A 27,973-nucleotide genomic window follows, 5' to 3' on the forward strand; every position below is an offset into this window, starting at 1 on the left:
AGCCTCACAACGTTCCTGGAAGGTAGACTAAATTAGATATTGCTAGAGGGGTGGAGGGCTGAGGCTACGTGCAACTACGGGTGAGGCAAGATTTCAATTAAAGACTTCCCTGCTGATAGCTTGCACTATGTCTAGAAGCAGCAGAATAGAAAACGATCCAAAAGCAGATGGAAGTGGATTTGCTCTGCCTTCCGAATTTAGATCTGTGTTATTGCTTTGGTGCTTGGCAACCTGCAAATATAGCAAAGTCCAAGAGTTCAAAAACTGATGGTTTGGTCAGCAACTAAGCATGCCGTGATCTCTTCCCTGGGTGATGAGAGGACAACACAGAAAATAAAGAGGTGATGCAACAACCAATTGTGTTGAGAGTAGAAGCAGCTCTACGATGGTTACACTGCTCTTTTTAAATCTCGCATGTAGTTATTTTGGAGGAAACACTTCCCTATTTATTTATTCTCTCCTCCACCACGATCATTTACGCAGCTGCTGTTTTTTGTTAGCAAGTTACACCCCTCCCCAAGTCTCTCTAAAATTGGCAGCCCCAACTTCTGGCAAATTCCAGGTGTTCTCGTTAATCTGTGAAATATTCCTGGAAGGTCAACTGGCATCAGTCCCATACTGCTAGGTGGAAGGGAAGACCTTCAGCCATTCTATACAATCTGGTTCTAAAATGATGCCTTCAAACTGCAGTTCCTAAGTCTCAAGGGGCTTAATGTGAATTACTGGCAAGCAGATCAGATATAACCCCTTACAAACTGTGCAGCCAGTTGAGAAACACTGACAAACTCCACAAGTTCAGATCAGGCCAAACCAGTGTTTACGTGCTTTAGCAAAGAGAAGGATCAGGGAAGAAGTTCAACAGCTTTGGGGCTTGAAAAGGAGGTCACATTACAAATACGTTGTTTGCTTTTTTTTTTTTTTTAAGTACAGAGGTTAGCATTTAATCAATGGTTCACATCAAACACAGCATTGAGTTGCAAACTAGGTTGGCACACATCGATCATGCAAGCATATGGGCAGAATAAGCAACACACTCTTGTGTTTACTATCAACACTTGCATCACACACAGCAGGCATTTGTTTAATGATTGCGGGGAGCAATATTGCGTGAAGATAGTGACAACACAGCATGGGAAACAGCGATATCACCAGATAGACTTGTGTTGGGCCATCCACTATCTTGTAAGTTCCATTTGGCACAGAAGGATTTGGCACCCAAAATATTAACAGATACTTTGAAGCTGGGATGTCTTTGTTAGAATAGTAGATATCTATGCAAAGGATACCAAAGTTAAAAGCAGTTCCTGCTTTTGTATGGGACATGGGCATTCATTTTGTCTAATTAATAAACTTCAACTTCCAGTCCTGAGGACACAGAACCTTGGAAACTTCAGTGAACTTTCCATAGGCTGAACTTTAGGTTTCTAGGTCTTGTGATTTTAAGCAACAGCAAAATGCAAAAGGAACAATCAGAAGAGAAAAAAGCACATTAGAAACCACTTGGATAGAGCAGAGGAGAATACAGAAAATAACTAAAGAGGAGCCAGAAAATTATGAGATGAAACCCCACCTTCTTGAATGGCTCACACCATATTTTGTGATCTCTGGGACCTTTGCTTCTGGAATATACTTTGCCTCATGGTTAGGCAAAACTGAGAAATAATTTGGACTTTAGAGGCATATGGTGCCTCTTTCATATACCCAGGTTTTTGTTCTTTTGTCTAACCTCTCTGTTTAAGCTCTACCCAACAATGTTGTTTTGTTTTATATTATATTGTTTCAGAGGTAGCTTATACCTCAAAAGAGCTATATACATTTCTGAAACAAAAAGCAGAATTTCACAATTGAAGACTATTAGAAGAGCACCGTCTTTACATATCTAAATACCACCACATATGTAAAGGTCACTGGACACTGGAGTCCTGAAGGGTTGGAGGTTAGAAGGGAAGGGACTCTGACTTTGCAATTCTTACTTAGGCTGTGCCAAGTTACTGCTGAAATTGTCCTGCCCTACTTTCTATTCCGCTATTGGAGCAGAGGAATGTCAGTTTGGAAAAGGAGCATGAAACTCAGGCCAAAATCACATGTGATGCTCAGTCACATGCATTTTCAACCTCCCACCCCCTTCTAATTCTTAAAAAAAAAAAGCACAACCCAAAAATAACTGGAGTGGCTGCAATCTTGAGTGGAAGACCAGTGGGAGGAGGGGCTGCTTGTTTCACTCCAGTTAACACACAAGCTGCAGCCAAGGTTTGTTCTTGGTTTACAGCTCATGGTTTGTCTGGAGCAAGACAAACTATGAACCAGGGTTTAGACAATACTTAAAGCCAAACCATGTCTTAGCTCACAGCAGCCAAAGCAAGACTGGAGAAGCAAAGTGGTCATGATCTTGTCTCTAGCAGCCTTGACATTCATGGTCTGGCTTAAGTAGGCTGGTACGTAGGCTGAGACCCTATCTGCCTGCGGACTGTCTCGCCAGAGTGGTGCATGCTCTGGTTATCTCCCGCTTGGACTACTGCAATGCGCTCTATGTGGGGCTACCTTTGAAGGTGACTCGGAAACTACAACTAATCCAGAATGCGGCAGCTAGACTGGTGACTGGGAGCGGCCGCCGAGACCATATAACACCGGTCTTGAAAGACCTGCATTGGCTCCCAGTACGTTTCCGAGCACAATTCAAAGTGTTGGTGCTGACCTTTAAAGCCCTAAACGGCCTCGGTCCAGTATACCTGAAGGAGCGTCTCCACCCCCATCATTCTGCCCGGACGCTGAGGTCCAGCGCCGAGGGCCTTCTGGCGGTTCCCTCATTGCGAGAAGCAAAGCTACAGGGAACCAGGCAGAGGGCCTTCTCGGTAGTGGCGCCCGCCCTGTGGAACGCCCTTCCAGCAGATGTCAAAGCGATAAACAACTACCTGACATTCAGGAGACATCTTAAGGCAGCCCTGTTCAGGGAAGTTTTTAACGTGTGATATTTTATTGTATTTTTGGTTTTTATGGAAGCCGCCCAGAGTGGCTGGGGAGGCCCAGCCAGATGGGCGGGGTATAAATAATAAATTATTATTATTATTATTATTATTAACATTACACGTAAGCTGGGTCACTGCATACATACTTTGCCATTGTGTGTTTGTGTGTGTGTGTAAATCAACTACATATATTCTAAAGATTTTCTATCTGAGATTTGCTGCAACCAACTAAGGTAAAAATATGTACCTCATCAAAGACTGTGCTTATGATAGTGCTCACCTCTCCCACTGGCCAGGTAGCAAAGACCACCCATGAGAAAGGAGGGAGGGGAAGGAATGTCCTTATGACTGCTTAATATTGTGCTTCCTTCAAGTGGAGGTGGCCGTATGTGTGTAGCAATGCAGCACTCTGGAGAAGAGCTGAGATTTGTCCCTTATGATGACTTGCCTCTGTCTCTGGTCGAGGAATGAAGACCGGAGGTTTCATCTTGAGTGTCAGATCCTGGAAATCCCACTCACCCAGAACATATTGCACTGGCATCCTAGAACAGAGGACGTGAATTACACTGTGCACTTGGCCAAGAATCCAGTAGCTTACAGTAACTCATCATCATGCTCAAATATACCACCCTCTTCCAAAGCACAAACAACTGGACAGGCAGTACCTTCCCTAATGGGTGGAGTGGGAAGGAAAAAGAACATTCAGTCCTATGACAAGAGAGATTTCAAATGTTCCCTAATGCGAAGTTTGAAGCACTGTACTACTGAAGCTAAAACTGATACCACAGGTTTTCCGTGACAGGCTATCTGCAACTCTGCAAGCTACTGACCAGGAGCCAGATGAGAATGTAAGAGCCCTTCTGGATTAAAGCAAACACCTATCTTTATCCAGCATTCTGTTTCCTACAGTGGTCAACTAGATGCCTGTGGAAAGCCTGCAAGCAGGACACGAGTGTGACAGCAGTGACCTCTTTGTGCTCCCCACATCTGGAATTCAGAAGTCTCATGCACACAGCCATCATGACTATTAGCCACAAATAGCCTTATCTCCCCTGAATTTGTCTAATCTCCTCTTGAAGCCATTCAAAGTTGGTGGCCAACACCACACCTGGTGGAAGCTAATTCCATAGTATTGTGCTGCAATGAAGAAGCGTTTCCCTTTGTCTTTACTGAATATCCCAACATTCGGCTTCACTGGATTATCTCGGGTTCTAGTATTATGAGAGATGGCCTATTTTTTCACACTGTGCATAATTTGGCACTTCTATCATGTGCCCTCTTGATATGCTCCCTGTTGATCATGTCCCCACACAAGCCCCCAAACTTTGCAGCCTTTCCTTACAGGGGAGTTGGTTCCATGCCTTTGAGCACTTTGGTTGCCCTTTCCTGCAGCTCAGGTTCAGTTCTCTCCTCCGACATTCACTGAGCAATGAAAACATTCAAAATTCTGGATACAAAGTCCCTTCATAACCACTTCGAGCAAACTGATCCAACGAAGCATTCCTCTTTGCTACACTTCCTTTTGTGGGTGCTGAATCCCCAGTTCCAAGGATCAGAAAAAGTCACCACTGGCATTTCACATGGTAGATTCCATCCAGCAAGAAGGAACTTATTCTAGATTCCTGTCTCTAAAGTCTGTCATTCCTGACGGTGCTTAGTACAGTGGTACCTCGGGTTAAGTACTTAATTCATTCCAGAGGTCCGTTCTTAACCTGAAACTGTTCTTAACTTGAAGCACCACTTTAGCTAATGGGGCCTCCCGCTGCCACTGCACCGCCACCGCACGATTTCTGTTCTCATCCTGAAGCAAAGTTCTTAATCCGAGGTAATATTTTCTAGCAGAGTCTGTAACCTGCAACATATGTAACCTGAAGCGTATGTAACCCGAGGTACCACTGTATAAAGCTAAAATATGACAATCAGGCTTGTAAGACTACGGTAGGGATGGGAAATCTGTCTCCCACCATGCCCTCCTGGCTCCGTCACAACTCCCCACCATATCCCTCCTGCTAAGCTGCAGCAATGCTAGTGACCAGGTGTGTGTTACTGCCCCTCCTTGTTGGCCACTCCTGGAAGCTGGAGTGCAACATCTAGAAGGGCAGTCTCCTTATCCCTGTACTATAGGAAGGCCAGGCAGCTGTCATGTTACCATAAGCTTCTTGGTCAGGTATTCTTGCCATCTCCTCACAAAAAGCAAGCCACACATTCTACCCTGAGGAATCATAAACTAGCCAAGGTACTATTCTCACTCGCCACCCCCTTTATCTCTCAATATACACTCTTACTAGCGTCAAGATAAGGATCCAGCATGTTTAATTTAGAATCCAATAAGGTTATATATTTTAGCTTTCAGGTACGTACAGATCCAAGAAATGTAGATAAGAAATCTACTGGCATCTTTATTAGATAGGCAACACACTTGCTGACAGTTAAATCATTCTTCATAGGCAAAAGGCATTGTGAAAGCCCACTTGTCTTAAAGGTATCCGCATTGCTTAACACATCTGATGTGTACCTAAACGCAATCATGAGCATTTTTTTATTCTGTAATCTTTTCTTATAAGGGAAAAAGAAAAAGGAACACTTAGAAGGCTGCATTGCCTTTCAGCTTCTGAAGCTGAACCACCGAAAGAAATATCCATGCTACCCACTTCTCTCTCTCTCTCTCTCTCTCTCTCTCATTCTCTTGTAACATTAGATGGTCCAAGAACAACCAGGAACTGAAGCTTGGTGAGTTGGCTGCTTAGCTTGGCCTACAACTACAGCTGCAACGATTATTGTTGGGGTTTGTACAGTTTATTCATACTTTGAATACCTGAGTCTTCTTCATGATTTCTGGGCAACAAGAGAAGAACGCCAGAGACAGGAACTGATGACTTGTATGCATTTCTGCCTACAGCAATATAACCTTGAACTGTTTTTGGTTCCAAAGGCTCACAGCATCTTTGTATCTCAACATCTACTTTTTTAACTGCTTACTGAGCAAAGCTTGTGTTAACTTAACAATGGACTTTCCCATGTTGTCATTGTTGTCTTCTTTCCCAACTTTGCTGACAGGGTTGTTCTCTCTTTTGTAAGCCTCCACATATACAATCCACTTACATATTAAATGTGCTGTAAATGCAATCTTAACAACACTAACTAGGAACTAAGTTCAATTAAACTCACTAATTAAGCATAAACAGAATTGGGCTGCACATACTACTTTTGTGGGACTCTTAACTTTACATGCACTAATGATTGGGGCACAAATGAGCACCTGAAATGCAGCAAGAATAGCACTAGGAGCCAGACTTCTGGGAGGCTGGAGAAGAAGATGTAACCACACTATCTTCTCCTGCACATCCATTTTGCAGCTGCAAGTCTCCTCTGCAGGAGTCAGCTGTGAACCATTTAGCTTTGTGAGAAGGCAGTGCCCTCTCTGACCTGTTGGTCAGGGTGCTCTCTGCCACAACACTAGCAATGTGCATTAACTTTATTTGTATATATTTACTTTTGGGTCACTTAATTTTGGTTCAGCTCTTGTTATATATTAAGTCTAGATTATTTCATTGTAGTAATGAATTAATCTTGTGCTTATTGCATTGCTGATTTTGTATTATTTCAATTTATTATGTCCTACAATACATTTTTTCAAATGTTATGCATCTTGATAATAAGTAAATATTTATTGTGAGCCCCTTTGGGAATAGTTAAATAAGGAAAAGCAGAATGCAAACAAACTAAAACCTAAGTACAGTATCTGGCTTTCATATCTTAATTTTGCCTTCATGGGAAGCAATCTGCTTACTATAATTAATAGCTGTGGCAACATGTACCTGGGCTAATAAATATTGATAGAGAGATGAAGGGTAAAGTTCCTCCATCTGTATATTTCCTTGGTAAGCAAATGCTTAATTCCCCTGAATGGGCAGAAAGACCAGGCTGTCTCTTCTCACTTTGACCCAAATCTAAATGGAAGGTATAAATACTCAAAAACTGTGATCTGCACATATCAGGAAGTATCCAGTGGCTATGCAAGAGGAAGATCCCAGATGCCTAAAGAGGCAGGTGATACTCAATTCAGATAACCATGCCACATCTGGTGGTAGCAAAATGCCAGCAAAAATATGTGTTTGTGTTACAGTGGTTAAGAGTGCAATTGAGGAGACACAGGTCAAATCCCCACTCAGCCATGAAGCTCAATGGGTGAGGTTGGGCCAGCAACTATCTCTGCCTAACCTACCATACAGGATTGTTCTGCCAATAAAATAGCAGGGAGAGCTATGTAAATGACCTGGAGCTCACTGAAGAAAATGTATGATACAAATGTAGTCAATACAGTAAATTATAATATCACTAGCTGCTTTGCATACATGGTTAGAAAAAACATTAATAGCTAGATGGCTAAAACACTCTAGCATGGAAAGGAATGCCTGAAGGGAAGCACACGTTCAGAGTAAGCTGTACCTGCTGTATCTCTCCCATGTTTCCAGAAGTGCCTTGCTATGGAACAGAAGCATAACTCATGGGTGGGGAACCTTTTCTGGGCAGAGGGCCACACTACTGCAGTGGAAAGCTGCCAGGGGCCACATTCCAGAAGTGGGAAGGTCCAATGGTGAGCGCAGTGGGCTAAATCCAACCACACACGATTAACACATGCACACAGTGCTATTTCCCATGAATAGAAGAGCACTGAATTCTTAGTAACTGCACGCAAGTTTCACCTTCCATTTTCTCCACAGGTTTCCTTCACCCCACTCCTCTGCAAAGATATTTGTAGGTTGCTTTTTTTTTAAAGGAAGCTGAAGCTCTCTAATGCTTTCCTCTGTCCTGAGTATTGAAAAAAGAACTCAATTCCTACACAATTCAAATAATACCCAATGTACAGATGAGCAGCAAGTCTTGCCTTACAGCTATAAAAAGCACCAAACTTAAAATATTTATTTCAAAAGAAAGCACCAAACTTCAGAATGCAATTGCACTCCAAAACTTGCACATTGGGTGGAAAATGCATCTGGTCTGGTAGCCTGTCACTCTTTCTACCAGAAAGTAGACAAGAATAGCAGAGGAAAACAGCAAAGGAAATTACAGACAGATCTCCTAAGCCCAACACGCAACAAACCATAATGGTCAAGTATGGACTATGGCTACCTATATAAGACTGCAATCATATGCCTACTTACTCAGGAGTAGACCCCACTGGACTCAATGGGGCTTAAGTCTGAGTAAGCAAACACACAGGTTTGCACTGAAAAGTTTCATGAACTGTGCAAATACAGCCTCTAGTGGTGGCCGGGTCAAAGCACATATATTTCCATAAATAAAGATGAAGTGAAATGAACTTCCAAACTGAGGCACACAATGTAAAAAGACACAGAGAGAAATGGGAGAGTTGTTTGAGATCAAAAAGCTCTCCTTTCACCCATCTTCTACTGCACCTGAGGGAACAAGCTAGTTAGGGTCCCAGGGTAGGCTGTGTGGCATACATAGCTCACAACAGAGACAAATGGCCTGGGAGGGTGGAGAAGACCTCAGGAGCAACACCCTAAGGAGTCTCAAAGCGACTAGCATTCTCCTTTCCGTTCCTCCCCCACAACAAACACTCTGTGAGGTGAGTGGGGCTGAGAGACTTCAGAGAAGTGTGACTGGCCCAAGGTCACCCAGCAGCTGCATGTGGAGGAGCAGGGAAGTGAACCTGGTTCACCAGATTACAAGTCCACCGCTCTTAACCACTACACCACACTGGCTCTCACAAAGCAGCAGGATTTAAACCCTACTCAAGAACTGATGAGTGGGGGTTAACTCCTGCTCAGTTTAAGCAGCCCAGCACTCCTGTTTGCACCTCTGGTTTTCTGAGGCTCATAGAGGAGCAGGGAGTTGTGTGTGAGCGCTCTGCAAAAGCGCTGCTCTTACCTGGGGTGGGGTAAGGAGCCTTGTGTGATTTCATAGGTGGGTGGCTTTCCTCACCTGTCAAATGAGGCCCGCAAGTCTGATCCTGATAAGGATCTGACCTGCGGAGCCAATAAGGTTCTCTACATACTGTTCTAGACCTCATATAGGACATCAGGTGGTGGTGGTGGGGACAAGTAAAAATGTGACTGAGCCAAAAGGGGTTTTCCAGCCACTACCAATCAACTGATTGGCGACACCTGCAAAGTGCTTTGTGAAGCACTATGTGCAAGTGTCTGAAATCAGCTGATAGTCAGGGCTCTGTGCACAGTGCTGTGCAAAAACAGGTCACTTGACATCACTGTGACATTGGATGATAGACATGTGGGCAAACCTGTCCAACATTGCCCACCAGGGTGGGTGGGGAGAGATAAAGATTCAGCCCACTTTAGAAGTCTATTGATTTCTAAGCTTTCAGCAGCTATTGCTATAGCTGGCCCACCCATGAAACAAGGTGAAGCAACTGGCTCATGTGGCAGGATCACACTGTCAATCCTACTTCCTCACCTTTTGAACCTTCCCTAACCCCTTCGTCCCTGGCAGGGAGCGAGGCACCATTCTAGGGTCCACCTCAGGTGTCAAAATGTCTTGGGCCAGCCCTGGCTATTGCCCTTCATCTTCAAAACTTTTACTCAGTACCCTCAAGGTAAAGGTAAAGGGACCCCTGACCATTAGGTCCAGTCGTGACCGACTCTGGGATTGCGGCGCTCATCTCGCTTTACTGGCCGAGGGACCCGGCGTACAGCTTCCGGGTCATGTGGCCGCAAACCCTCAAGAGCTAGATGCTATTATTGTCTTAGTGGGGTTAGAGTACAATAAGGGATGCAGGTGGCACTGTGGTCTAAACCACTGAGCCTCTTGGGGTTGCCAATCAGAAGGTCGGCAGTTTGAATCCCCGTGACGGGGTGAGCTCCCATTGCTCATTCCCAGCTCCTGCCAACCTAGCAGTTCAAAAGCATGCCAGTGCAAGTAGACAAATAGGTACCGCAGTGGCAGGAAGGTTAAACGGTGTTTCCGTGCGCTCTTGTTTCCATCACAGTATCCTGTTGTACCAGAAGCGGTTTAGTCATACTGGCCACAGAACCTGGAAAGCTGTCTGCAGACAAACACCGGCTCCCTTGGCCTGAAAAGCGAGATGAGTGCCACAACCCCATAGCCGCCTTTGACTGGACTTAAACATCCAGGGGTCCTTTACCTTTAGAGTACAATAAAACAGACCCCAGATTAAAAGAAGTCCAGTTTTCTGTCCGATTCTATATTGTGAAAAATATGGAATATTAACAGTGGGGCTACTTGTATTTCTCCTAGGTTTTAAAGCATAAACATATTAACACAGCAATAACAGCTTATTTGTTTCAACAGGAGGATTAATTAGTATGCAGATTGCTATAAAATCAGAACCAAAGAGACAGTGGGCAATTCGATTCACTATCCAAGATAATGAGTTCCAATACTGTACTGTCATTTTCTTAACCCTAATTGTTCTAAACTCACAAATAATTTAAGAAATTGTGGCTTTAAAATGCGTGCAAAATTGTCATTATGAGTGCTAAGAAATCTACAGAACTGATTCAGCCACCATAGATGAACACATTTCAGCGATCCAAGCCTTAAATATTCTCCATCTACCCTGGACGTCTCTTTGCTGGAAATGCCTCATTTATTTAAATTATTTAAGACCGCTTAATTGTTGAATGGCATTATGTAAGCCTAGCAGCCCAGCTTGTTTCTTGCACCTCTCTGCTGGCTCAGTTCTTGCAAAGGCCCTATGGATTTAAAAAGGGATTTACTCATGATTTATTAAAGTGCTAAATGGACGACTAAATGTTTGCTACTATACTGCAGAGTGGTAGTGATAGCTCAGCAGCTACTTCTAGCACTAGTACCTACTGGTTTGTCTTGCATTTTATTTTTATTACTAAGTAATATGTAAGTGTGCATATTTCTAAGCTAAACTGAGGTCAATTCCCAGTAAAAGAAATAAATTTAAACGTATCCCTCCAACCTTGAAGACAGGACTTGACCCCTGTCTTCATTTTAAAACTACTTTAACTGCCTGACATTTCATAGGCATCCTAATAGAACAGTTTTTTTCTGCAAAGTCCTTGAGAAAGTGAAACAAATCAGCGTAAGTACCCACCTTTGTAGCCGTTTTGCACATAGCTGCTGGATCTGTTCTCGTTGCTTTGCGGAGAGGGGAGTAGAGATGCTGCTGGCATTCAAGCTCTGGAACTGAAAAGTTATTTACAGGCATTTAGACTAAATTCTGGTAGCCCACAAAACTAACTCAGCACCCAGGAGGGTTAAATGCTTTTCTTGATGGTCAGCCCACCTACCCTCTCCATTGTACCGTGATAAGAGCTCTGCTGGGTGAGACCAAAGGTCTACCTAATACAGCATTCTGTTTCCCAATAAACAATTAGATCTGGAGTGGAGAACTTGTGGCTCTCCGGACGTTAAAGGTAAAGGGACCCCTGACCATTAGGTCCAGTAGCGAAAAACTCTGGGGTTGTGGCGCTCATCTCACTCTACTGGTTGAGGGAGCCGGCGTACAGCTTCCGGGTCATGTGGCCAGCATGACTAAGCTGCTTCTGGTGAACCAGAGCAGCACACGGAAATGCTGTTTACCTTCCCGCCAGAGCGGTACCTATTTATCTACTTGCACTTTGAGGTGCTTTCGAACTGCTAGGTTGGCAGGAGCAGGGACCAAGCAACGGGAGCTCACCCCGTTGCGAGGATTCAAATCGCCACCCTTCTGATTGGCAAGCCCCAGGCTCTGTGGTTTAGACCACAGCGCCACCCACGTTGCTAGACTACAACTCCCACCTTCCCTGACCACTGGCCATGCTGGCTGGGCCTAAAGAGAGCTGAAATCCATCAACCTCTGGAAGGCCATAGAACCCACTAAATTTGATTAATCTGGAAAACCAACAAGCAGGGAATGACAGGGAATGAAGGAAATAGTCCCACAACCATTCACTGGCATACTGCCTCATGAACAAAGGTTCCTAATCGCTATTATGACCAAAAGCTGTTAATAGGCCCATTCTACATGATTTTGTCCCTTTTAAAGTAGCCTCGCATTTAACAACTGTAGCTATGCAGAGGAGCAATTGGGCTGTAGAGGATGGTTTGTTCACAGAAGAGAACAAGGATGGTGGCTGAGGGGTGGAGTGTTGTGATTTCCCTCCACCATTCTGCCTTGCCATGCAGAAAGGAAAGACCCTTCCACCAAGACTAGCACGGAAACCAAGCGGGCTGGCACAGAATGAACTAAATGCTCCATCCCTACTTTTTTAGTTCACTTAATGGAAGGCACGTTTATACACTAGACTGCTAAGAGGCTACTAGCCTGCATTTCCATGCTGACCACAGAGGATTTCCACCAAGGAAATGCAGGCTACTAATCTCTTATTAAGCTAGAAAGGTTAGCTATTGTTTATTGGTTGCTTAATATTTTATGTATTTAATGTATGATATTTTAGTGTTTTTTTGGTTTCTATGGAAGCCGCCCAGAGTGGCTGAGGAAACCCAGCCAGATGGGTGGGGTACAAATAATAAATTATTATTATTATTATTATTATTATTATTATTATTATTATTATTATTAGATTAATTATCCATTCATTCCTTTCTCTCTTTTTTTTGCTGGCTAGTAACTGTGTGGGCTCATTTACCAGTCTTGTAAAAAGTCTTCTGAGCAGTCTCTCCCTTTCTGATGGCATAGCAGTAAAAAATCTAAGTCCCCTGCAGTGCTTCAATCCAAAAATTATGGGCTTATGAAAATTGGGGCAAACTTAAATGTCAGACATTTTGACCAAATAGCATGCTGCCAAACATCCACAGTGGTACAACTTATTTCCAGCTGTGGAACTGTTTAAGCAGTTATTTAGCCATTACAATCTATGGCAAACAGATATAAATAGCAATCCAGAAAAAGCATCAATGATGTAAACACGATAAACTGTACTTGGATGCTACTGCAAACAGCCGATGTGCTTGGTGAACCTTGATCAGAGCAGAGCAAAGTTATTTAAAAGGAGGCCAAGGCTTAGCCTCTCTGTCTACAAGAAGCACTATTTACTTCATTGGAGAAGCTTGTGATATATTAGAGCGCAGAATTGCTGGCTAGTGAATCAGACATGAGGCAGATCTTCCAACATTCATTTTGGTGCTCTGCACAGACAACCACTATTTTACCCACATCACTTAACTGTTTTTGCTCCCAGGACATGAGAAACAATATATTCGGAAGATGCCTGTGCTTCGGGGATCTCATTCACTTCAAACACGCCTTGCCAGTAGTTGACCAAGTCAGCAGCTGTAACCACACCTGCCTTATAACAGAAATACTTTCTTAGCAGTCTGTGACAGGGATTTAGATTGGAGCCTTTGGCAGGACTCTTCCCAAGATGAGGGAACAAATGCAAAAGCTTCCTGTACAAAGAGCTAGTAAGAACTTTCATGGCTCCAGAAGGTTATGGTTTCCAAGAATGAGAACAGGCTCAACTTTTTATAGGCCACCAAAGTACACCACGAGTCTCTAACACCAGCAGTCTGGTTTCAGAAAATACTCCAGTCTCATCAGTGCTTATACAGCAGAATGTCAACAGGAGATTCTCTTGTCCTTGCAGAGCACACAGGTGATTCATTCATCCAGTAGTAACCTAGAGAAAAAGAGACAACCAAAGGAAATCATCTCAAATTCAGGATAAGCTCACTTACCATTTAGGCTGAAGTAATTTTTAAAGAGGTCATTATAGACACAGCATAAATGATGAACTCATATGACACATGAAAATGAAGAAGGCACAATGCAGTTCACTTTCCATAATTGTGATTCTAACCACATTTGAATAAAATTAAGCAGTACTGAAACTGCCCAGATTTGCTTTTCACCAACACTCAAGCTACAGGCTAGTGCACAATCAGGAGGGTGCTAGTATGCTCATGTCCTGTTTGTGGGTTTCCAAAGCGCATCTTATTGACCACTGGGGGAACTGAATGCAAACTACAAGGGCTCTTGTTCAGGTGTTACATAATTCCTACACACCTTGTTTGTCACACATATACTATACACCAAGGGTACACAGACTATAAGCTTGTGGGATCTGGTTTGTTTTTTACTTGAACTCTGAGATATACCAACCGGAGCTTAGCACAAAAGACTTAGAATGAAAGAACTCTGAGCCCAGGAATTTGTTTTGAGTAGCAGAATGGAATGGAACTCACAATATACAACTATGTCCTCTGTGGCTTCTCAAATAATTCAGAGAGCTACCAGTAGGTCTGGATCTTTCTTCTGCTAATCCCAGCTATATACATGATGCAATAGTGATATTGTCAATTATGGCTTCCCAACACAGTTATGCAGAGTATGTTTGTTGTGTGTGATTGTCTTGACTACATGTGGATTTCCTTTTAACAGTGCCTTCTGTGATCTGTGGCCTGGGACATTCATCCTAAATATGTTTACATAGGAGATTAGGCCCAATAAAATGAATCTAAGTGAGGTGTCGGTTCCACCATCCGCAGTGGTAGGACTGATATTTGGCCAGCTTTAGACTGATTAGACTATAAAATATATTAAAAAACACATTTTTTAATTCATGCTTGACCAGTTAACAAATTGCCCACATAGGGAAAAAATTATAATGGACAGCTGATGCAGGCAACAAAGCATAGGAATATAGAATGGGAGGTGCGGACAAAAAGAGCCAAGGCTCCTCTATAATAAAGCATATAAAAGGTATCTGCTATTTTGCATTTTTAAAAATGTCTTCCTGTCATGATCCAAGCAGATCAGAATGTTATCCCTTTTCTCCAAATAATCAGGAAGTAGCCACAGACAATGAGAGTTGACAAAATAGTCTGAAATAGTTGAAAGTAGTATGATACAGCTGTTTCCTATAACACACACACACACACACACACACACACTTATTTTGTTCTGGTGTCATTTCTGATCAAACAGGTAGCAACGACAGGAACTTGTACACATAGATGATAGTGGAATAAGCACAAATGCCTCTGGCAACAATCCCTGCCTCCATCATCCCATCACCTTCTTCTGTGAAGATACTATCCTCTGTGAGCAGTGAGAGTGTCACATACAGTCAACAGGAGAAATAGGAACTTCCTTTCCCATAGTATTCCAAGCCCAGTAGGGCGCTCCTACGCATGCCTGCACGAGTTTAACGGGATTTACTTCTAGGTTAGTGTGCAAACCTTATGCTGCAAACGACTGCAGTTTAAAATACATTATTCGTTGGGTGGAAGAAGGCGAAACCATTTTGAGCTAAACCTTCACAGAGCCGTTTCCGCCGCCCGATCAATGCAGCTGAACAGCAGATAGATGAAGTCAGAGAGAAATTCTGAATAAAGCGCGGGAACGAAGCTTGGCTTAAGAACGGTTTCCTATTTAAAGACGGGGAGAAGGAGGGAGACCAATTCGCAGGTCCTTCCTTCCAAGTGAGAAGCCTTACGGAAGGCTTTTATGGACACGCACATTATAACAAAATGTGGCGGCAATGAGATATTTTGTTCCTTTTTTTACCTGCAAATTGACAAAGCACCAATGCAACTACCGCGCTTCTTTCCCAAGAGCAGGAGGCGAGACTCTTACGCAAATTACGAGACTGGCAAGCGACGCGCTTCCGGTTGGGGCCGCAAGCAACACGGCCTTACTCGCTAACAGCGACGGCGGCGTACAGTTCCGCCTGAAAGGGAAAGCCTCAAAGCGTCAATTTTCCGTAAAAGGCAGAGCGAACGAGGCAAGGGGGACCCCGCATGGAAGCCTTAGCCCATTGCAGCAGTTCCACAGGAGTGGCTACGGCAGAAAACTGTGCACGAAAGAGAGAAATAGAGTCTTCCTTGCAAGTTCACTTGGAAGGAAGTCCTGCAGTGTTCAGTGTTTCTTAGGATTTAAGCCTTAAATTTAGCACGGGGGCGGGGGGGGGGGGAAGCCTGATTGTGTTCATGGGGCTTCAGTCCAAACAACTGCATAGAAGATTGCACACAGGTGCTGTTCTGCTGTTGTCTCTTAGCATCTGTCTCTTTCTGGAGACAATGGAGGAGTGTGTCAGAGACTGGCTGGAGGAAGAGGAGTAGGGGGAGGCATCCACCAGGGAACCCCCAATGGGAGCCCAGGAGGCAGAAGGCTCAGAGCCAGGAGATCAGTGGTGGGACACTGGGGAGAGGACAAAGGGAGAAGATTGGGAAGAGGTGCCAAATGCCAAAGGGGCAACAGGGTTTAGTGAGCAGGGAGAGCCTGTGCCAGAGAGTAGTTCACATTCAGCAGCTGAAGCAGAGGAGGGGAGTCAGGAGGCTGCTGAAGAATCCCAGGAATCTGTCCTGCTTCAACAAGCTCCCCTCCCCCATCTCCCAGAACAAGCAGAATAATGAGGAGGGAAGGACAGAGACCAGAGGTATGCACACGCAATTTGAGATTGCTGGGGAAGAGCCTTAGAGAGGCATGGAAGACAGGGACCTTCAGTCCTGGCAACTGCTCCATAGGGGCAAGACCACTAGTTTGCTGAGATCACTAGGTCAAGTTGTGTGTTTGTTTCCTTGAATAAAGAGATAATGGAGATCTGCTTCCTTTATTGCTGACCTGTGTCTGACTCCAACCCTGATAGAGTGTGCCTTTGTGAGTGAAGTCAAACTGTTGTAAGGTTACAGCGCCTGCTGTGGCTGTAGAGACCAATACAGGAGATAGTTATATTGTAGCTGGGGCAGATGAAGGTGTCAGGTTGTGCTGCTACAGATGCATCATGGTGTTTCTTCTCTCTGCGCTCCTCCCAGTGGTCATTCCCCTTTGGCCACTGCTGTGGATTCACAACCTGACTGTTTCCAGGTACTGCAGGGATTCCCAAATGGCAGGGTTGATGTTGCTAGCCTTCATGTCACATTTGCATACATCTTTGTAATCCAGAGTTGGTCTACCAGCAGGCCTGATGCCTGAAGCCAGCTCCCTGTAGGGGATCCTTTGGGATCCTGTCATCTTCCATTCTGTGGACGTGACCAGCGTAGATATCTGCAAACATGCTGGGAATGTGGGTTTGAGAGAGCACTTTTTCTTTGATATTCTGTCCTAAGTAGATTTAATTTGAGAACTGTTAACTATTTCATAATACTACTACTAATAATCACATACTGGTTTTCATAAAAATATCTAGAAAAACTAATGCAGGTTAGTAGCATCACTTTCCTAACTGAACTGGGCCTCAAGCCACTGTCTTGTCACCCTCATTGGGGTCTCAAAGGTAGAGGTTTGTCAATAAATAAATAAATAACTGAAGTGGTTTTGATGATGGACTACATGCATGCTGAGTGGAAGCGCAGATCCAGCAGGGGGGTTCAGACAACAATGAGTGCTGCGTTTTGGGTGGGGAGGAAGCCTCCCACTCCCAGCATTTGATATCTTGCAAGAGACAACTGTAAGAATCATGAGATGGAGCCTCTGAGCATGGGCAGAGCACCCACCTCTCAAAGGTAGTTAAAACAACAGCAAATGTATGTTGCACACGTTAAAGAACCCGCCCGCCCCCCCCCCCCATTCCACACATACGCGTTTTCTTCATTGCTTTATTGTTCGGGAATTCGAGGATGGGTTTGGAGGCGCGAAGGCGGTAAAATACAGTCCTGCTGAGTAGGCAGTCTGACTAGTCGAGGACCACTTTGCACTAGACGATGGATTTGTCCCGGTCAATGGCACAGCAATAAGGGGCAGCTGCCGAGAAGAAAAACCCTAGTAGAGTTTTCACCGGCTCAAGCGCCTGCTCCCTCGCCCTGCCGGGCACGCGAGACGCGCCCGGATCCAGGCTTCTCGCCGTTCATCTCCAGGGCTCGCATTGCAGCCCATCTCTTCGCGGTGGCATCTCCCCGCTGTGAGTGACATCCCGGCCGGCTAATCCGAGCCACAGCGCTGTCCTCTACTGGCCAATCCCAGGGAGAAGGGGAGATCAAAGCGGAGCATCAAGAGGGCCGGTGACAGGAGGGAGGGAGGAAGGGCTTCACCCAGCATCTCGGGAAAAACAATGGCAAGTAAGACCATGGCAGCAGCTCCTGCTTTCCTGTGCAGGTAATCCGAATAGCAGCAAAGCCCCCGGAGCCACCCAGTCTCCCAGCAACCAGAGCGATGTGCTGAGGTCCCCAGCCTAGGCGGCCATTGCATGGGAAGCGGAGAGGGGGGCAAGAGTCTTCCACGTCCAGCACAAGCGCCCCTGGCTGGTCCTCATCTCTTTGCCCTCCTCGCCAGGGCCACTCTCACAAGTTGCACAGGGGGCTCCGCCAGAGTGTCAAAAGAAGGGGGCGGGGGGGGGGGGCTAACGTCTCCCTCCCTCTTTGGCCTCCGCGATCCTGGGCTGGGCGGGGGGCTGCATTCCCAACCCAGGCAGGTCAGCGTCTCCGGGACTTGCAAGGGACCCGGGTCCTCCTTGCCCGGCGATCGCCTCCGTAAGTGCTGGTGTCATCATCATGGTTTTGTTTAGGCTGCTGCTAACGGGGCCCGGCACGGCCACGCGCGCCCGGCAGGGAGCGAGGAGGTCGGCGCTGACCTCTTAAGCAGGCCACGGAGATGGGTGGAGGCGGTCGGGAGGAGCGCCAGGCCAGCCAGCCACCCCAGGAAAAAAACCCCAAAATCATTCTCGGTTCCCTGACATTCATCATGTGTTGTACCTTTCCCTGGAAGGCTTCCTTTCGCTGTCCTGGTCTGTCACGTTGGGAATTGGGGAAGTGGGACGGGGAGCTGGATTTAGTTCAGAAGTGGCTGGGAACCGACTCATCCCTTGCAATAAGCAGAGCTCTGCCCGGACAAAGTTTCTCTTTGACTCTCTTTCTCTCTCTCTCAGTGCTTAAGCGCACTTCCATTCAAGGCCCCAGCCAAGCGGGCAATTCTTCTTGAGGTTCAACAGGGGGGCCTTTGGGAATAGGGGTAAATAGCTCCCCACCCACCTCCACCCAAAAAAACCCAGGCTGGTCTTGTATAACAATGATAATCAATCTTGGGAAATGAAAATCCATTTGCATGTTTGAGCCACACAGTTCTCACTGCAGAGCAATTAAATAAGTGAATGAAAAGTCGGGGTGGAGTTTGCTTTAGAAAATAGACTTCTATATAAAAAAAGTGTCCCAATGTTCTTTCCTGGTTTCCTTCATTCTCATGAGCATGCTCCTCTCCTGGGAAAAGAAGGACACCTGAAGTGATGGGGAAAGAGTCCTAACTACATACGCAGTATGATGGGTGAGGTTCAAAGTGGTTAGGGCTGCTTAGCGATGTGATATTGTGGTCATGGTTGAAAGTTCTTTAAAAATGTCAGCTCTGATGACAACTCAGCTGTAGCAATATTAAGGTAAAAATAGTGTCCGGTTAAAAACAACGACCCTCAAGGGTTAAAATAAAACTGAGGCTGTTGCAATGCGCTGCACATTTACGAGAGAGTAAGTCCAACTGAACACAGTGGGACTGCTGAATAAACATGCATAGCACCTGAATGCTGGCATATATGTGCAGGGTGAGTTTCTAGTTTTCTCATTTAAAAGAAAAGCATGGTGTGGCAGGAGGAGGAAATGTAAAAAAGGGGGCAAGTGCATTCTAGGAGTTGGAAGAGAAGAAAGGCTTAATCATTAGGAACTTTTAGCACAGGGGGAAAAAGGCATTTCAATGGCATTTATATATTTTTTTAAAATGATATTTATTGCTTTTAAACCTTACAAAAAGAAGAAAAGAAAAGAAAAAAGAAAAGAAGAAAAAAAGCAAAAGAGAATACAATACAATACAATACAATATATAAACAATTCAGAACGCAACATTAACATTAACACATTATACAAAACAAAAGCAAAAACAATTCAGAAAACACACATCATACCATCTCAATATCCTCTCTTTCATTCCCTTGTTTCATCGACCTCCTCTCACCTCCCTTTTTGTATTCCATTTCTATTAATTGTTTCAGCAAATCCTTTCCATCTTTCTCTATTTTCTGTCATGTAATTATCTTAACATATTTTAACCTTATTTTCCATTAATACTATAATACTTATTTATACTTAATTCCTTAAAATATTTCTACTAAAGCCGTATAATTCCCTTCCAACATTTTTCTAACACTCATCAATTTTACATTATTTCCATATATAGATTTAAACTTTTTCCAATATTCTTCCACCGTCTCTTCTCCCTGGTCTCGGGTTCTGCCAGTCATTTCCGTCAATTCCATATAGCCCATCAACCTGGTGATCTTCTGTCCGAGGCTCTTAACTCTTTTCCAGATCCCTTCTGCAAGTCTTCTTCATATTTATACATGCACTTTACTTTGTCTTCTCCTGATCTTGTTCTTATTTTCCTTCCTTTGATGCTGAAAGGTAGATCTCTGGGAAATTCCCCATCTAGCAATATTTTTATTCCTTCTCGACAAGTCAGCCAAATCTCCATAGTTAGAACTGAAATTCAAAAGATATTTCCAGTCGTGTTTCAAAGTTCCTCCAAGTCTGGCAGTCCCCACAACTCCAGTCTCCTCCTGACCCAAGTCCAGGTCCCAAAGGTCAATAAACCCCTGCATGAGGGGATCTATCCAACTTTCTTTCTCCAGTCCAAGCGGGGCTCCAATCCTAAAAGTCTGACTTTCTCTAAATTCAGTCTTGAAAGGCATCAACTTATAATCATCAAATTGCAACTGTAAGGCTGGGGCTCTCTCCCTCTCCACTTGTGCCACTTTAGGTTCCACAGCAAAAAATTTCTCCCCCGCCTTCTCCTCAATTTGCCATGTCAAAATAGGTCCCTGTATCGATTCCTGAATAATTTCTGTATTAATATTGACTTTTTGTGCCAAATTAGTCACTTTTTGTTCCAAATTATCAATTTTTATAGTCCTCGCATCCGTCTTCTTATGAAGCTGTTCCAATGAATCATTAATCTTACATAATGCAACCACTAAGGCTTCTTCTGTCAACATTCTTAACAGTCCAAGGTCAATCCCAGATTCTCACAGTTTTATCTTGCAGGTGGAAATTCCCCCAGCTCAGCTCTTGTAACAATTTCAAAGGCTTCCTCTAGGGGGAAACAATTTCTAATTGTATCAGTCCTTTTAAGCACAGTTCAAACAGTAAAGTTAGTTTCAATTTTCAGTTACTTTTACTCCTTTTTAAATGCAGAAGGAGACAATGGAAACAATGTATTTCTCTTCTTTAACTTACTGTCAGCAGGCGATCTATTCACAGTCAATGAGCATATCCAAAATTTCACTTTTACTAGCAGCTCGTTTCCAGGTTCAGAGCGGTGGTAATTTGACTTTCTTCACTCTCTCCTGCAGGCTTATGCGATCTTAAATTTCCCCCCTCTTCTCCTGCTTCCAAGGGGGGTTTGATGATTTAACCGATGGAAGTTTAATCCTTTGTGAAAGACTTTCCAAGGCTTTAGCTTGCAGCCTCTTTGCTTCAATCTATTTACAAAAGGGGAAGGCAGACTTCCTGTTTGAAACCTCCCCGTTTCGGTGCCAAATTAAGACGTTTAAAAATCCAATTTTCCATTCTACTCACGGGTAGTTGTTTTAAGATCAAATTGTCCACAGGAAAAAGTCAGCGCTTTCCTGCAACAGCAATGCGGCTTCACTCCGTGAAAGAAGCAGTCGATTCGAAGCACCGCACCACTCACCCCATGTCGCTCCGGATCCCCGAAACCGGGTTTCCCCACGAGTAGGGAAGGCGCAAAAGGTGCCAGCCGAATCCCACATCCACAAGCTTCTCCCACCTGTGGTTTCTAGTGGGTCTCCGCCTTCGCCGTGGCGGCCAGACCCTGATTTCCACGGAGCGGATTCCTCCCAATCAGAGGAATTCCGCCATTACCGGAGGCGCTAACCCGGAAGTCAATGGCATATTTTTTTTAAAAAAATGTAGTAATAAATACTATGGAGTGCCCAGAGATAAAATATAACTGCAGTCTTATGCCCACTACCTCCTGTTGGGAGAAGATGCCATTGAACTCAGTGAGACTTGCATACGAGTAAAGATGCCTAGGGTTGTACAGTCATTCTCTTAAAATTCAATAATTCATGCTCTTTCATTAAAACTAACTTAGCAACAAAAGGAAGTGCTTCACACAATGTATGCATGTAGTTTGTTCTTCGAACTTAACATCACAGGATATTGTTATAGTGAGAATATGTTTAAATGACTTGATTCAATTCAGGAGAACCGATCTGTTGTTAACTAAGTTTCATTGCCAAAAGTGCAGTAGTAAGGATTAATAACAGGCATGGGATATTGCTATTGAGTCTTGCCTTGAAGGCACCTCAAGTACTGTGCCCTTGTTGCTTGTCCACACTCAAGTCCACTCACATGATACTTCTGTAGGTCACCTGACTAGGCCATGTGAGATTCCAGAAGGTCAGCTGGCCACCTGGTGAGTTACTTGATACTCAGCTAAACTTATTTCTATTTTATTGACTCACATCTATGTTTATAGCACATGCCACCATCCAGAAGGCTTGAGCTGAGTAACTATAGTATAGCCTTCCTAACGAAACAGAATGTTCAAATTAAAAGAGGAATTCATTGAGACTAGCTTCTGGGGAGATGTGCCTAGGATTGCAGTATTAGTGTTTTAAGGTGGTTAAGAGTTTGGTTCAGATTTCAGATCAACCATGAATGAACTGGGCTGGTCTTAGGCAGCTCTCCCTCCTCAGCTCTTCATCTATAATATGGTCCTAAGAATACCAGTCTAATTTATAGGGTTGCTGTAAGGATACCTTGGAAGGTAACGACTGATTTATCCTTTCCCCTCTATTGCTAGAGATTAGCCAATAGGACTTCAGAAGAGCAAGGGAAGAAAATGCAAGGAAAGAGCTTTCCCATCAGGCTTCTTGACTGAAGAGGCAAGGAAATGCACTTTGCAGCAGAAAAGTAAGAACTTGGTTGTTCAAGACATCAACCAAGGAGAAGACAACCAAAAGCTCTGGCCCAAAATGAATTATAGCACATCCACTGCGAACACTTTGTACCACAGTGGCACTCGCACTTCCGAGCCAGACCATGGGATGACTGTTGACAGTGCTGGATCAGAAACTGCTACGCTGACTCCTGAAACTAGCAGCTTTAACAGCACCAAAATTCCAGATGTGGCTGGCAATGGTTCTGGCATGGGGACCATGCTGCTGTCCTTCGGCATCATCACTGTGATTGGGTTGGCTGTTGCTATGGTAAGACAGTGTCTACCATGTGGTTCCTATGGGAGGGCTGCAGATTGCTTAGTTCAGGAGCTCCACTATAATATTTCAAGTAGGGTACAAAAATGCCTAAGACTGGGCCAGTCCTTGGGTGCCAGTCTACCTTGATCATGTATCAGTTTAAATGGCATGGCTTTTCACCGAAGGACCCTGGGAATTATTTTCTCATTTGGGTGTTTAAAATCCTCTGTTAGAGATCCCAAGACACCCCTTCGCTCCAAAAACACAGAACTGCCATTTTCTAGGAAAAGGGAATAATTATTAAGTCTAGCTATAGCGTTGGCTTCAGAGATGAAGTCCAAGCCAGTGCATGTCTACCCAGAAGTAAGTCATGTTGCGCTTAATGGGGCTTGCTCCAAGGTAAGCATGTGTATAGGGTTGCAGCCTAAGGTTGCAATCCCATTCATATTTTCCTGAGAGTAAGGTAGTTGAACACAGTGTGACTTGCTTCCAAGGGTTGCACTGTAAATTAAGCTGCAATCCAATATGGGCTTATTTGGGAGTGAGGTTTCCTGCTGATTATGCATGTCTAGGATTGCTCTCTTAGTTACTGAGTTACCTCTTACTGAGGTAAAGTTAACTGGGTTTCCAACTAGTTCTTCCTAGTGTGCATTCGTGTACACGAATGCCCCAATCCTACACCTGCTTTCCTAGGAGTAAGCCCCATTGCACTCAATGTAATTTTGCATGCCAAAGAGTATACAGTACTTGTTTTTCCTAGGAATTGGTGTGAAAAGGTTTCTCCAGTACTTACAACAACTTTCTGCTTTTCTAGGTTTTATATATCAGGAAGAGAAAACGGTAAGTGCTCCTTGCTGTTGGTAAAGCAATTTTTAGAGACTGATTGTTTCTGTATTTGAAAATCTCCTGTAATTGTAGCACCCTGCTTGTGGTTAACGCTTAGCTGGAATGAAATATTCAACACAGCAATAGAGAAATTAAAATAATAATTTATTTGTCAGACAAATAAATGAGAGACACAGTGGTATATGGTTACCAAAGCTCTGCCCACTCTAGCCCTGATGGCCAGCACTTATATTTCCTCAGCCCAGCCCCCTTGCTCCTCCTTTGGCTGCCTCTGTCCAATCAGCCTGGTTGAAATTCCTATTGGCTGTTTGCTAGAACCAATCATAAGAGATACACCCATTTCCTATTACCTTTTATGGGAGACAAAGAGCTATATTTCCTTCTATCCATAAATGGCAGACAAGTAGCCATATATCTTACATTTGCCTTGACAAGGCACCTTAATTACCAGATCATCTTTGCCCTATTGCCCTATTGCCCTATTCACTCCAAAACAGATGGCTAAAACAGATGGCTCATGGTTTTAAATTTTATCTTAAACAGAGATCTTGGGTTCACCTTCTCACACACCATCAATGAAATAAGAATCTAACATAAGAATCTAACATTTCTTACTTTCTAAATCCTTTGCATAATTACATTTAGCCAATAAATTTCATACATTAACATAGATAGATTTTTAGAAGGAAAGGAACTTAGTAAAAACAGCTTCAAAACAGCTTCAAACCTCTTCAATTTACAACTTCCTTTCCCAGCCAGCTGCTGTTCCTATTAGCTCTTGCCCTTTAACCTTAGGAAGATGTGGCTCGAGTCTGATGGGAGGCACCCATTGTTAAACAATAATTTTTACTATTTACCAACTCTTAATTAGTGTTTTTGCAGCTTGATTGTATTCTGTAATATGTAGGGTCACTGTAACCTTTGCTCCCAGCCTGTAATTTCCTTTTACAACTTTGAGAAACGTGTCTCCTGCTACTGCTATAAATCAGAGGCGCCCTGTTTAGGAAGATAAACAGCTGCCAGAGTACTTAGCCAGCTGGTTTCTGCCTGGCATGAAACATACAAACATTTGCAAATATATCTTTTTAAGCTCATTTTAAAATACAGGTCTTGATCAGATGCCTCATAATAACCTCTGCACTTAGGCAGCAGAGACTGAACCAAGCCAAAGATTGTACCGTTAAAGCAATCTGATACATGCCTCCTCAGAAATAAGTCCCATTGAGTTCAATGAGATTTTTCTCCCAAGTACATACGTATAGGATTTCAGCCTAAATGCAACTTTGGTGATGTGGTCCCTGCTCAGAGTACTTAAATTCTAAACGGTTGCTGAGCAAAAACTGGAACATTGATGATCCTGCGCAGTCCGATAACTTCACAGTGGTGGAATTTTCACTGTCCGTTTCCCCTCTGTAGACTAGAGAAGTTGCGACATCAGCTCATGCCCATGTACAACTTTGATCCTGCTGAAGAACAGGATGAGCTGGAACAAGAGCTGTTGGAGCATGGCAGAGATGCTGCTTCTTTGCAAGCTTCACAGAATAAGGTAATCCTCCCTCCCGCCCCCGACCAAGGCATTGATAGTTTGGTATCTTAAAGGGGTATTGTGATCATCTCTGCTTGCATGGCTCCAGGCTAGACCCACATCAGGTTAGAAGAAGATTTTCTGTGCTGCTTTTCCTTCTGAAGCCATGACTCTTCCCCCCTTTTTCAAAGTACATATATGGGATTGGAATTTGTGATCAATTTTAGTGCCAAAATTAAAAGGTTTCTGTAAGTGATTATAAAGGATTAGCTGAAGTTATTGCAACAATATGTGTGTGCGCGCGCAGACACACGCACACAACTTTCTGATTTCAATGGGAGCTGCTTTTAGTAAGTGCACAAAGGATTGCAACCTCTAATGCTAATTAAATGAACTGAGTGGAACCTGAATGCAGGAGACACCTGGAAGATTCATTTGTTCAGCTGAACTGTTTAGATGGCAGTTGTAATGGCCCTATAATCATTGTCCTAAATGTGTGAAACTGCTTTTATACTGCATCAGACCATTGGTCCACATAACCCAGTGTTGCCTACTCTTGAATGGCAGTGGCTCTCCAAGGCTTAAGATACAATTCTTCAGACATAAGTTCTTTAAGTAGAGTTTCTGGGATTGAACCTGGTATCTCATGCATGTAAAGCAGGGGTGACCAGGCCTGCAGGATCTCCTTTGGGGTGTGTGTGTGTTTTTACTAGCACTCTGAGGTTCCCCAATGACAGTTGGGTGTAAAATAGTAACTCAGGCCGGCTGGATGCCTCTGAGCATATGCTCAGCCCAGGAATTTGCGATCAGCACCAGCGCCAAACTTGCAAGTTCTTTCACTCAAAAATACATGCCTGGTTCCTCTCCCACCCCCATAAAAAAAATACTTTGCAGCAACATAATTTGTGGGAGTAAAGAGTTTTTGTTGCTGCTGCTGTTTCACCCTTGAGAATACTAAAACCTTGCTAATCTACTGCAAATAGCCAGCAATCATCCATTAGATCCTGACCTACCTTCTGCTTTCATTTAATGTAAAGCATGTATTGAAGTCAAGATGATATAGAGTGGAACCTATATTGGCTGCAGCTCTCGAGTTCTATAAAAATCATGTGTTAAAAAGTGATGAGGGAGAAACGCTTCACAAATGCTCAGAAGAAATCTTTACTATTGAGCTGCATGCTTCAAATTAAGCTTTTGCATAGAAACAAGTTCCAGAACTGAGCCATGGCTTCCGTAAAGAAGGAGAGGAAAGGAGAAGCGTTAGCTGATCTCACAATGTATGTTTGTTTTCTCTTCGCATTTTCTCTAAAAGCTTAGCCAGCAGGAACAGGAAGATCCGGTATGTTTCTGTGCAGGTGGCGGGAATGGAATAGAGTAGACCCTTCTCTTGTACCTGAACCTATCCTGTATTAGATCAGTAGAGAAATCCTGGTAGCTTTGAGAAACTTATCTTGGCTCGTGATCAGAGCGACAAGCTCATGCCAGCAAAAAACCTGTTCATGTTCACATTGATAACTAAGGAGATTACGAGCTACTGGTTCAGTGTGATGAAATCAGTTCTGCGATATTATAAATAAAAAAACTAACAAACAGCTTTTGAGGCAGTTTAGCGGGATTTTAAGCCAAAGTGGAACATGCTTAGAAATAGCAGATGGCTTAGAAGTGAGCAGATGGAGCTGCCCCTGGCTATAGGGTCGTAGTGATTGGGTGCCACCAAGTAGGGGTTCTGAAAAGTCAGAGGAGGGTAAGGCTACCTCCTTACCCACCTGGCAGTGCCAGCTCCTTGGGTCCCCTTCCTGACAACACTCCAGCGAGGCGGGTACTGCAGGGGCCTCTCCTAGTGTGATTTCCTCCCTATTCCAAGTCCAGGGCCATGACAGTAGCAGTTGCAACACCTGCATTCAATTTTTGCTTCATTTCTCCCTCCCTGCCCACCTGGCGTTTTTCTTCCCCTAACAATATTTGTTTGTGGACAAACATCCTGCCACCCAGGCCACCAGAGAGCAAGACATTAGTTGTGTGTTTACTTTTACGATACATGGACCTTTAAGAATCTGGCTCACTATTACTTCTGTCATAGGATTGCCTATGAGGGCAACATTTTACAGGTCCCAGAGAAGCAGATGAGGGTAAAGTACACACAAATTCCTTCTTAAATCTGTTTCCACCACTGTCTCTTTCCAATTTCTTTTTTTGGGTTACAGACAAATCAAGGGGTACTCCAGAGACCTAGTCGCCTTGTGTTCACAGATGTTGCAAACGCCATCAATGCATGAGCAGTGCTTCCTCAGTCCGAGAGGCAGGAGGGTGACACCAGCCAGCTAGCAACTTACCACAGACAGTGACCATTGATTCCAGCTGGGGGAGAAGGTGCCAGGAACCAATGTGAAGCCTGTTGGGAATCTGTTGCCATCAAGAAGCTACTTCACTCAGAGCTTGATTGGTAATGTCAATACCAAGCTGTGTGTGCTGAAAAGTGCAAGGTTATTTCTAAGGCCTTCCTCCATTGGGTTGTTGTC

The 27,973-nt window shown here is 44.0% G+C and overlaps 2 protein-coding genes across 3 annotated transcripts in view; one reads left to right on the top strand and one right to left on the bottom strand.

Annotated features, from left to right (window-relative positions):
- Positions 1–15,588, bottom strand: part of HEMK1 (HemK methyltransferase 1, mitochondrial release factors N(5)-glutamine) — a 54,400-nt gene extending 38,812 nt beyond the window's left edge. For both annotated transcript variants that reach the window (XR_014003651.1, XM_081178024.1), the window contains exons 1-4: positions 15,454–15,588; positions 13,112–13,564; positions 11,038–11,129; positions 3,415–3,508 (exon numbers count right to left, since the gene is read on the bottom strand). Coding sequence is in view for 1 of the 2 variants with exons in the window: in XM_081178024.1 (XP_081034150.1) it covers positions 3,415–3,508; positions 11,038–11,129; positions 13,112–13,363 (438 nt within the window). In the remaining variant the exon portion in view is untranslated. The remainder of the gene's footprint in view (positions 1–3,414; positions 3,509–11,037; positions 11,130–13,111; positions 13,565–15,453) is intronic.
- Positions 15,589–17,860: 2,272 nt separating this feature from the next.
- On the top strand, positions 17,861–27,938 carry LOC308580310 (uncharacterized protein C3orf18). The gene is made up of 5 exons (XM_081181631.1): positions 17,861–17,979; positions 22,690–23,095; positions 23,898–23,923; positions 25,346–25,475; positions 27,659–27,938. Exons 2-5 carry the CDS (start codon positions 22,862–22,864, stop codon positions 27,728–27,730), a joined length of 462 nt encoding a protein of 153 aa, XP_081037757.1. The 5' UTR covers positions 17,861–17,979; positions 22,690–22,861; the 3' UTR covers positions 27,731–27,938.
- The last annotated feature ends 35 nt before the right edge of the window (positions 27,939–27,973 follow it).

This window comes from Podarcis bocagei (genome assembly GCF_964188305.1).
Source record: "Podarcis bocagei genome assembly, chromosome: 2".
NCBI lineage: Eukaryota > Metazoa > Chordata > Lepidosauria > Squamata > Lacertidae > Podarcis > Podarcis bocagei.

Bases quoted from the DNA above. Each gene is read 5' to 3' on its own strand.
- LOC308580310 (XM_081181631.1), top strand. From the start codon at position 22,862: ATGAATTATAGCACATCCACTGCGAACACTTTGTACCACAGTGGCACT. The intron at 23,096-23,897 runs GTAAGACAGTGT...CTGCTTTTCTAG, and splicing joins TTGGGTTGGCTGTTGCTATG to GTTTTATATATCAGGAAGAG. The intron at 23,924-25,345 runs GTAAGTGCTCCT...TCCCCTCTGTAG, and splicing joins TATATCAGGAAGAGAAAACG to ACTAGAGAAGTTGCGACATC.